Consider the following 11651-nt stretch of genomic DNA (forward strand, 5'->3'; position numbering starts at 1 on the left):
TAATAAATATTATTAGATGGCATCAGAAGTGACAGAAAGAAGAATGAAACTCTTCAACATAGGTTTAATAGAAACTAATTGAGGAATATAACTGGTGTATAAGAGGGATATACACCTTTTTAAAATAAACATCAAGCTGTCAATTGCTTGTATATTTTCACACTGCATCCCCCACCTTAATACACTCCATGCAATTGATTCTCTTTAAATAGCAAGTGCTAAAAGCTAGTCTACTAAGTTGCAAGTCATCCTGGCAACTAAAAAAGCAGTCCATGTAGAGAACACCCACAGAGATGTCTTGTGTATACACACATACATAGTGAAATTTTTAAAACGCATACATTTGTTGAAGAAATGAGATAAAAAGATGACAAAGTCTTACATGCTGGAATCTTTAGTACTCTTACACTTTTTGCCATGTGGCTGACACTTCCTGAGTTAATGACACAGCCTAACTGAGTGTCTTTTCTTTCTTCAGCCATGGATACAGAAAAGTCCACCCTTGATAAGCCCCTTCTCAGAGGAAATAGGAGGCAAGATCTCAAAGAGATGCTGAAGGAAGTAGGACTTGCAGATGAGTACTGGTTGCCCAAGCTTCAAGAACACCTGGGTGTGACCTGTGCCCAGGCCTTACAGCACCTAGAAGAAAAAGACCTCCAGGAGCTGAAATCCCAAGCAAGACATCACTGGGAGGAAAGGGCCCTGGAGAAGTTGCTTAACCTGTCACACTCAAATAGACTTTCAGAGTTACAAGAGTCACGAGTGGAAATGATCAAGAAAAACCAGAAGAAGGCAGAGCAGGAGCTACAGGAGCTAAGAGATTTGTTGTCAGAAAGGAGGCAACAACAGGAAGAGGCAGTGAAGAAACAAGAGGCAGAGCTGAAACAGGAAATGGAGATTGCCAAAGAGGACTTGACACTTGTGAAGTCTCTAAGAGAACTCATGGAAAACATGCAGAGAAAACTCAACCCCATGGAGGGGACAGTGACTCACAGGGAGAATCTCTCAGATAGAGATCTGGTGAGATGGGCATCTGGAGGGCTCGCTCTGCAGGGAATTTACAAAACCAGCCACCAAAGGGGGTTTATAGAAAAGAGAGAAGAGCTACTCAGTGTTCCCAAGGAGTTCTCTCTCTGTGGCCCTGAGCAGGGCACACGAATGGAAACAAGGGAATTTACATCTTCTCAAGCAGAATCCATGTTCACCCAGATGATAGAGAAGCTGGGCGTCAGTGTAATTACCTCAGCCAAGGGTTCAGGTTGGGGATTTAGCTTGGAAGCTGGTATGGACCACAACAAACATTCAAAATCCAAGGAAATGCAGCAATCACATTCTGAGCACTCTTATTTCTGCTCTACCACATTCAGCTATATCCCTCTTGCCTCCTTCCACTTTCCTATTGACCAGCTCCAGTTCTCCAAGGCTGCTCTCCAGGAACTGAAATGTATAGAAGACCTTCTGGATCAGCCTGCAGAACCAGACAGACTCACATGGCTGAAACACAAGGCTGAAGCTTTCTTCCACAGGTTTGGCTCTCATGCTAACCAGGGCCCTCTGCACCTGGGAGGAATCTACTGGTGGAAAGCTGTTGCACAGGGTTTCCAAAGTGAGCAACTGGAAGAAGTGAAACAGCAGGCAGCAGAGGCCCTGAATGGTTACATAAGGGGCAGCCACAGTGGCTTGGAAGTGACAGTTGCTGAAGGTATGGAGGTGTCAGCCTCTCGTGCAAAAACTACTGCACAAAGCACAACCTTCCAAAATCTCCAAACCAAAGTCCAATTGTCTGTATCCCAGACAGGTGGCCCACCTGAGGCAAATGGCTTTTCACAGTGGAAAGCTGGCCTAGTTGCCAGTAATCAAACCTGGTATGTCATTGACCGGGGAACTCAGCTGGTGCCCATTTGGGACATCATCCTCTCCAGCCACAAAAGTGATTTTAAGGAACCTCTTCAGGTAGCTAACTTTTTGAAGGTTAGCTACACTGCTCTAGCTGGCTTCACTGCCCAGATCCAGGATGGGAAAGAACTACTGAGTATTGGGAAGGAGGCTGGGTTTTTCCTAGAGAACGTGAAGTACTGGGAGGTATCTGATCCTGAAAAGCAGCTTAAAAAACTCATAGATTTCATGCAAATGTTGAGTCAGAAAACAAAAAATTATGATTCTTGGGTTAACGTATGCCTTACAGATTGGGGTGTACAGAATTTTCTAGTAAACACTGTTAACTTCTGCAAAAAATATTTCATTCATAAAAGTAAATTTGTTAAATCACAGTTGCGCATCCTTTTGGATCCTCACATCTATAGAGTGGAAAACTTTCCTCAAGCTCATTCCATCATGCAGTGGATCTTCCAGTCAGAGTCAGAGCAAGAGCACATCAACATCTCCCAGTTTTCTGAATTAATTAAAATCTTACAAGATACTCGAAATGATCTCATGGAAGTGAAAGCCAAACCTGAATCTGCAAAAATAGTGGAGGAAGCTCAAAGGAAGGCCACATACAAGGTCAGCTTGTCTCTTGGATCCTTCTTGAATTACCTCCGAGAAACAGAGCAGCCAGACACACAGCTCCTGCTATGTTTTATTGCAGCTGGTGCAGGATATCATGTGGAACACAGTACCTTTCAGTACCTCCTGGGACGTGATGAGTTAGACTTTCTACTGAATGAAATGCAAACTGCCCAAGAAAAATACCAGGAGCTCAACAATATTTGCCCCTACAGGGCTCAGGCATTCCTGGTGCTCACAGGTCTTACAGCTACTGCTGGAGTTACAGCTATTTCACCAGAGGAGAAAAAACAACGCTTGGCATTAATAAGACAACACATGGGCCAATATTTGTCAAAGGAACTTGTACAAGTCATCTCCAAACCTGGAGTAGATCATGACTGGGAAACCCTTGAGAAAGACTTGAGATTGCTAATCGATGGTGATTATGAAGCCATCACCTCTTCATTGCAAATGGATGAGGTAAGAAAAAACTTGCAAAATATCTTTTATGAAAAGAAACAATCCCATGAACCACATGATACTGTAAATAGCAGATGTGAAGTCATAGAAGACTTGGCTTTCCTGGAATTACTCCAGCGTCTAGACCTAGATCAATACTACCCAAAAAAGATGAGCAGAGACAATTTCCATCTGATCCACAAGACTTCTGTGTACAACACCCAGCCCAGCTTGGAAAGGGAGCTTCCCTTTTACTTTCTGCAGAAGCTACTAGTGCTAGATTACGAACTGAGATACCAGGTGTTAAGAGAGCCTAGAAACACACAAAATCAAGTCTATCCAATTGCCTTGACTCAAGAAAATGAGGCATTTGACCCATATGAAGACATATTTGAAGACAGTGATACTCCCACTAATCCTTTGGCCACTAAACCTAGATCCCATATTCACCCTATGGATATTCAGATGGCAATTCTTCACTGTGCAGATGATTTTGCCAGGCAATATATTTTGTCCAAACTTTCCATTTGCCAGTTTGCCCTCCCCCTTCTCATACCAAATCCCTGTAGTTCTCAAATTGAGTTCTCTCTCTGGTCTCTCAGTCACATTAGAAAAAGCTGGCAGGAAGCAAGGAAATCAAAGATCATTTACAAGAATAAGCAGATGTGTTGTGTCTCAACCCCCATTGTGTCCTTTATTAGAGTTGGAAATAACTTCTCTGCTTCCAAATCTCAGATCATGAACTATCTTCTCAGTAATCGTAAATATGATGTCTTTTATAACCGACATTGTAGAGGGAGCACCAAAGACTGTCTCTTGATGAAAGGTGTGGTGGAAATCTGCTGGTTCTGTCCTGGAGGGGAAGATGAGGACAGATTTGACAACTGCTTGACCTTCGCCAATCTTCATGGAGACGCAAAGGAACATAAGAAGCAACTCAGCTTCCTGCAGGAGGTCTCTTCTCTCATCGTGGTCCTCATGTCAACTTTTGATGACAATGAAGAAAACAGAAAAATTGTCCATGACCTGAGTCAGTCACCAAAACCTTTGATTTGTTTACTTGACAACAAAGAAAAAATCATGGTCAATAATTCTGGCCAGAAAGTAAGAATTGGGATCAGGAATATAAATGAGGCAGAATTAACAGAGCAGCTTGTTACTACTATCAAACGTTTGCTAGAGCTCTTGAACACAGATACTGCTCTCAGCTTAGAAGACTGTGCCCTATATGCTCGCAAGCAAGGATTCCTTATTGACGAAGACCAGAGAGAATGCAAGGAAGCCAAAGAAAATGTAAAGTTCCTAATGTCTCTACTGAAAGAAATGAAGATATCTCAGATAAAGGAAAAATTGCTACCCCTTCAGGGAAACCTGTGGCATCTTTGGTGTAAAAAGGACAAAGAACTCTATCACCTGAGAGAAAAGGGGAATCGGAGCATTGAACAACACAAGAGTGAGGTTGAAACAGAAAAACAAAGAATACGGCATCAACAGTTGAACAGAGCCTTTCCTCTCAATGACTTAATGCATTTTGTACTTAAAACCCTCAAAAATCATTCAGAAACTCAAACCACACTCTACTTGTTGCAATGGTTGAGTGTGTTTTTTGACAACCTGACTGCAGGACACTTGGAAAAACTGAATGAAAAGAAAAGCTCTTTGTTGTCACTGATAAAAACACAAAAGCAAAGTGCACCAAAGAGCCACTCTCTGAATAGTTTGCATAATGAGATAGAAGTTACTTCCAGTGAGATTAGTGACTGTACATTGGGTATTGAGCAACTTCTCAGAGAAGTTAGCCAGATCTACGAAGCTCTGGAAGAAACTTCCCCCACAAAAGATACCCTTTATCTCTGCCTTCCCCAGATAGCTGCAGATCTGCTGATATCTGGTGTTCCCATTGAACTGATGGATGGGGATGCTTCCTATGTGCCTCTAAGGTGGGTAGCAGCCCTTTTTGACAAAGTCTCTGAGAAACTTGGAAACAAACGGCTGTTTGTTCTTTCCATCCTTGGCCTACAGAGTTCAGGGAAGTCCACCCTGCTGAATGCACTATTTGGTCTGCAGTTCATGGTTAGTGCTGGGAGGTGTACCCGCGGGGCCTACATGCAGCTCCTGAAGGTAGAAGAAATATTCACAGAGGAACTTGGCTTTGATTTTGTTCTTGTTGTGGACACAGAAGGACTTCGGGCCCCAGAACTCAGTAACAAAGTGAAGAATCATGACAATGAGTTAGCAACATTTGTCATTGGACTTGGAAACTTAACTCTGATCAATATTTTTGGGGAAAATCCATCAGAGATGCAAGATATTCTACAAATAGTTGTCCAAGCTTTTATGAGAATGAAACAAGTAAAAATCTCACCCAGCTGCCTTTTTGTCCATCAGAATGTAGGGGAACTTACAGCTAAAGACCAAACTATGGAAGGACGGAGGCGGTTAGAGCAGAGACTGGATGAAATGGCAACAATAGCGGCTGAGCTAGAACAGTGCTCAGGTATAACTCGCTTCAGTGATGTCATTAAGTTTGACATCAACACTCATGTCTACTACTTTGCTCACCTCTGGGATGGCAATCCCCCTATGGCCCCTCCCAATCCTCGCTACAGCCACAATGTCCAGGAACTGAAAGGTAAAATTTTCGAAATGGCTAAACAGGAATCTAGGCAAAGCTTCTTGAAGATATCAGATGTAAAATTCCGAGTCCAAGATTTGTGGAGAGCCCTGTTGAATGAGAACTTTATTTTCAGTTTCAGGAACACTCAAGAGGTCATGGCAATGAGCAAATTAGAAACCATGTACAACAACTGGACCTGGGAGCTGAGGAGTCATGTACTAGACTTGCAGAACCAGCTGATCAACCAGATAAAGAATGGAATAATCCAGACACTCACAGCAAGCATACTTGAGGTTCCAGTTATAGGAAAATATGAAGCCATCAAGCAAGAACTTGAAAAATATTTTAATGAAGATCCAGATAGTGGCATACTGACACAGTGGAAAGCACATTTTGAAAATAAGCTAATAAACCTTAAAGAAGCACTTATTGTAGAAAGCAAGAATAAACTTGAGGGCCATATAAGTTATAAAAGCAATCAAGAAATACTGGATAAGAGAAAGTCAGATTATGAAAGAGAATTACTGGAAAGAAGCCGAAAGTTAGCTCTAAATGTAAAGGGCAAAGAACTGAGTGAGAAAGAGCTACATGAGAAATTCAATCAAGTTTGGGGAAAATGGGTCTGTGGTGTATCCTCAAAACTCTCTCCAGTCAAAAAACCTGAAATTGATGCTGATGCTGAAACCATCCTTTTCAACTATTTTGAAAAAGAGGCAGATGTGGTGAACAAAATTAAGGAAAATGAAGGAAGACATTTTCACATCAATTATAATGAACATGTCAAAATGACCAAAAGATTTCACATAATTTCACAGCAATTAGAAGTACAGGATAAAGAATCCATAGATAGGACCACTGGCCATATAATTTCAAAATTTAATGAAACTATTAACAACTTTCAGAGGCAACAGTGTGATTACAATCCAAGTTATTTCCATGAAATCCTGAAAATAATAGAAGATGAGGTGAAATCTTCACCCACTGAGGAAAGATACAAATTTACAAGTAAATATAGAATTGACCTATCGTCTCATTTATTCAAAAGAGCATCAGCAGATTTTAAGGAGATGCATGAGGCATTTGAAAAAGCAAATAATCCTGTAAACTATCTGGAAAGTAAAAAGGATGATTTCTTCATGAGTTTTAAAATCTCTTGTCAAGGAGCAAGCTCAATCACAACATTTGTTGATTTTCTGTGGCAGAAACTCACTCCTGCTGCCTCTGACACAATCTGGAATAACTTGGTTCCTAAAATTGCTGGTGACATGCGAGCTACATATCCAGCATTCAATGGTAACAGGGCTAACCTGGAAAAACACATTCTTATCTCTCTGGCAGAAAAAGAAGATTTTGATGATTACTGGGAGTACCTTCATAATTCAGAATCCTTCTTTAGGATTTACATTGAAAACCGTATTAAAACATATTGTTTAAATCCAAAAAGTGGAAAAATAAAGACTTTTTTAAAAATAAGTTTAGATGACATCAAGGATACCATCCTCTCAGCTATTCACAAATCCATAGCAACAGCTAGAGATAAAAACAGCACTGTATCTGGGTGGTTGGATTTGTTCTGTGATCACCTGGGGAGTAACTTGGTCTTTCCACGAAAAGACTTGGTAAGCATTGAACACCAGGAGATAAAAGATTTTGAGTTTCTCAAAGAAGCCATGAGTGAAGCTTTGGATCCTGCAATAAACGCAATAGAACAAATGTGTTCAAATATGCCTGTAAAAGAAATGGCTCCTCAAATCCAGAAGTTGCTCTCTGAACAACTCTGTGGCTGCTGGAAACAGTGTCCCTTCTGTGGAGCAATTTGTACAAACACCATCCCTTCACATGGTGGAGATCACAGTGTTCCTTTCCATCGTCCTGAGGCTGTCAATGGATACAGATGGGTGAAGACCAACCACTTTTCCATTGATTTCTGTACTAGTTCAGTAGCAAGTGAATGTTCCTTCATTTTGAGTGATGGTCGTGAGTTTGCATATAAGAACTATCGAGAGGCAGGAGGGGAATATGCCACATGGAGCATCACCCCAGACACATCTACCCAGCCATACTGGAAATGGTTTGTCTGTCACTTCAGATCAAACCTGGAAGAAAAATATAAAAAAAAATTTACAGGTAGAGGTAAAATCCCTCATGCCTGGACCAAAATCACAAAGCAGGATGTGCTTGATGACTTGAAAAAGCAATAGTACTCAATGACCACAAAAAGAGTACTAGAATCTGAACAAGAGTCCCCAAACCCAAACAATTCTAAAATATCTTCTTCTCATGACAACCTTCATTATTTACATTTTTCCAATGAAACATTTTTAAATAAATCAATATTTGAAGAGTTCAAGATTTTCTGTGAAAGAACTTAATTTTTTTCCCAAATATATTTTATTGATTACATTATTACAATTGTCCCATTTTCCCCCTTCATTCCCCTCCACCCTGCACACCCTCTCCCTCCCACGCTACCCCGCTTTGGTTCATGTCCATGTGTCTTAGGTTCTTTAGCTTTTACATTTCCCCTACTATTCTTGCCCTCCCCTGTCTATTTTCTGCCTGCCATCTATGCTACTTATTCTCTGTACCTTTCTCCCCCTCTCCTCCCCTCTCTCCCGGTTGCTAACCCTCTATGTGATCTCCATTTCTTTGGTTCTGTTCCTGTTCTCATTGTTTCCTTAGTTTGTTTTTATTTTAGGTGTGGTTGTTTGTAATTATGATTTTGCTGTCATTTTAGTGTACATGTTTTTTATCTTCTTTTTCTTAGATAAGTCCCTTTAACATTTCATAAAATAAGACCTTGGTGATGATGAACTGCTTGAACTTGACCTTATTTGAGAAGCACTTTACCTGCCCTTCCATTCTAAATGAAAGCTTCACTGGATAGAGCAGTCTTAGATGTAGATTCTCATCTTTCATGACTTGGAATACTTCTTTCCAGCCCCTTTCTTGCCTGTAAGGTCTCTTTTGAGAAATCAGCTGACAGTCTGATGGGAGTTCCTTTGTAGATGACTGTCCCCTTATGTCTTGCAGCTTCTAGGATTCTCTCCTTCATTTTAATCTTGGCTAATGTAATTATGACGTGCCTTGGTGTGTTCCTATTTGGGTCCAACTTCTCTGGGACTCTCTAAGCTTCCTGGACTTCCTGGAAGTCTATTTCCTTTGCCAGACTAGGGAAGTTCTCTTTTATTATTTGTTAAAATAACTGTTCCACTTGTTGCTCTTCCTCTTCCCCTTCTGGTACCCCTATAATTTGGATGTTGGAACGTTTAAAGATGTCCTGGAGGTTCCTAAGCCTCTCCTCATTTTTTTTCAATTCTTGTTTCGTCATTCTTTTTTGTTTGGTCATTTTTTTCTTCCATCTGGTCCACTCGATTGATTTTAGATCCAGTTTCCTTCCCATCACTTTTGGTTTCCTGTGCATTTCCCTTCATTTCACTTAGTTTAGCCTTCATTTGTTCATCTAACTTGTGACTAAAATCAACCAGTTCTGTGAGCATCCTGATCACCAGTATTTTGAACTGTGCAACTGATAGGTTAGCTATCTCTTGGTCCCTTCGAAGTATTGGCTCTGGGGCTTTGAGCTGTTCTTCTTCTTGAGCCATAATGTGTTGGTGCATTCACACCTGTTATGTATGACGGGTGGAGCCTTAGGTGTTCACCAGGGTGGAGCAACCCAAGTCACCAGGTTGTGATGCTGTATGTGGGGGCAGGGTCAGAGAAGGAAAAAAATGGCACTTTGCTTGCTGTCTGTTGCACCTCAGCCTCTTCTGCTGCTTCCCTCAAGCAAATTGGGCCTTTCTGATGCTGATTCCCATGTGGATGGGCTTGTGAGCATTCTAGGACCCTGTGGGTTTCTCCAACAAACTTTCCTGTGAGGGTGGGAGTCTCTCCCTGTGCCTCAGCCCCCACAAGTGTTTTCAGTCGGTGTTTTGAGGCTTTATTTCCCGGCACTAGGACCCTGGGTTGCACGATCTGTCTCGCTCCTCAGTTATCTGTGTGCAAATGTGGGACTGCTGCACAGCCAGCCAGCCACTTTGCACACAGTATCCCACTTCTCACTCACTGCCTCGCTGGGTCTGCCCACTGCCACCCCATGCCTGGGGTCTGCCAGCTTCCACTTGGGTGCCCAGGGTCTCCTTACGCACCCATTGCCTCCTTGCATTCCCAGTGTCACTGCTTCCTGTGCCCAGACCCCTCTCCACTTGGCCGCCAGACTCCACCCCACCTACTGGTCCGGATGAATGTGTCTATTTTAATTCCCTGGTTGTTGGACTTCCATACAGTTTAATTTTCTTTCAATTTTGGTTGTTACTTTGTTTCTGAATTGTTGTTGTCCTTATTTTGGTTGTTTGAGAAGGCACATTGTGTCTACCTACACCTCCATCTTGGCCCAGAACTTAATTTTTTTATCTCAATTTTTTTCTGATTGAAAAGCAAATTACTAAAATATATAAACATTATTATAAAAGTTGAATAATATCCATTTAAAATATCTACTTCATATTTTGAACTATTATACATTTTTTTATTTTTAAATATATAATATTATATAAAAATCTCAGAAAAAGTCATTTTCTTTTTGTGTGTGTCCTATTTTTATTATATTTTTCCAGTACCATTTATCCTCCCTTTACCCTATTCCATAATAAATTTATTTTCATAGAAGGAAATCAAAATCATTGCAGACTGATACAAATTTTATAGATTAGCTATATGGATATTTTAAACAAATATATAGTTCTTGGCTGGAAGCTACAAATTGCCTTTATTTTTTAAGTGTACTTTTCTCACCTCTTAAAGTGTGACAAAGAGTCACCAACCCTTGAATGAAAAAATACTCATTGAAAGGCGATGCCAAAGCATAGGGAAAATTTAGACACGTTTTGTTCTGGAAAGAAATATCACAGGCTTGAACAAATTAAAACCTGCATCAATTCAGGAAACACTATCAAGCAAATATAGAAAATAGATATAAAACAACTTTTTCTCATTGAACCATTACCCTGTTTTTCCCTGTCATCAACAAGATTTATGAGCAGGTAAAAAGGGCCATTCAATCAAAGTTGTGAACAGGGTCAGAGTTTTTGTAAAGATTTCACTCATGTATTTTTAGAGAGAAGGGAAGAGAAGGAGAAAGAGAGGGAGGGGTTGCCTCTCACATGCCCCCAGCTGGGGACCTAACATTCAACTCCATCATGTGCCCTGGGAATTGAACCAGCGAGACTTTGGATCACAGGACAGCAGTCAACCCATGGAGTCACACCAGCCAGGGCACAAGGTCAGAACTGATTACACCATTAATGATTTTTAAAACTATTTCTTAGATAATGAATTGACGTGGACATCAACCCACAGTGCCCACGTCATTATGGATGAAATGAGACATTCACATGGACTACCGAGTCCTGTGGAGGAAAAGGTCGGGCATGACTTTTCTCTCAAGGGGAGCAAAAGCCTCCACTCTTGCTCCAATGAGCTTACACAGAAAACAGAGGAGAGGATGCTGGTAATCACATCACAGAAGAGGGATATTTGCAAATGAAAAGGCAACAGTGGTTGAACCTGTTACCACTTGGTAACAGTGGTTGAACCAGGTCCTTGGAAGGTGTAGCATGGTTTTTAGGAAGTTACTTTGCAGTAAATGTTTGCCACTGGAGCTCACACCACCCAGAATGGTCCTCTACAATGAACTATCAAAAATATATAGATTTTAGGTTCTGTATTTCAATAAGAAATTCTTTTTCTGTATTTAACTGCAAGGAAATGCTTATCTCCAAAGCAAACACCCTTGAGACTTCTCACATTATTTAAGTCATAGGAGTATAATCAGAATAAAAATGAAAACCCTGCTCAAGCCAACTAAGAATCTGAGAGGAAAAAAGAAAGTCACCCTTCTGCAAACCTACATATCCTGAAACAATGACTTATCCTATATTCTCAAAGCTGATGAATTCAAGGAGTCCTGATACAAAGAACAGAATTACTTCACGTTGGACATAAGAGCATCCATTGGCTTCCATTTACAAGAGCACTGTCTATCCCTCCATAGCCAGTGAAAACAGACAACCCAGAGAACAGCAGTCTA

At 40.9% G+C, this 11651-nt stretch overlaps 1 protein-coding gene across 2 annotated transcripts in view; it reads left to right on the plus strand.

The window, feature by feature from the left end:
- The window catches only part of LOC118990817 (interferon-induced very large GTPase 1-like), a 28068-nt gene extending 20302 nt beyond the window's left edge, over positions 1-7766 (plus strand). The window contains exon 3 of one of the 2 annotated variants that reach the window (XM_037051608.1): positions 805-7766. In XM_037051608.1, the coding sequence (XP_036907503.1) occupies positions 892-7764 (6873 nt within the window). In that variant the 5' untranslated portion in view covers positions 805-891 and the 3' untranslated portion in view covers positions 7765-7766. Of the gene's footprint in view, positions 1-405 lie in introns of those variants that run through there. The other variant, XM_037051607.1, reaches the window with a different exon arrangement.
- The last annotated feature ends 3885 nt before the right edge of the window (positions 7767-11651 follow it).

Source organism: Sturnira hondurensis, unplaced genomic scaffold, assembly GCF_014824575.4.
Source record: "Sturnira hondurensis isolate 20B ecotype Veracruz unplaced genomic scaffold, ASM1482457v3 Scaffold0007378, whole genome shotgun sequence".
NCBI lineage: Eukaryota > Metazoa > Chordata > Mammalia > Chiroptera > Phyllostomidae > Sturnira > Sturnira hondurensis.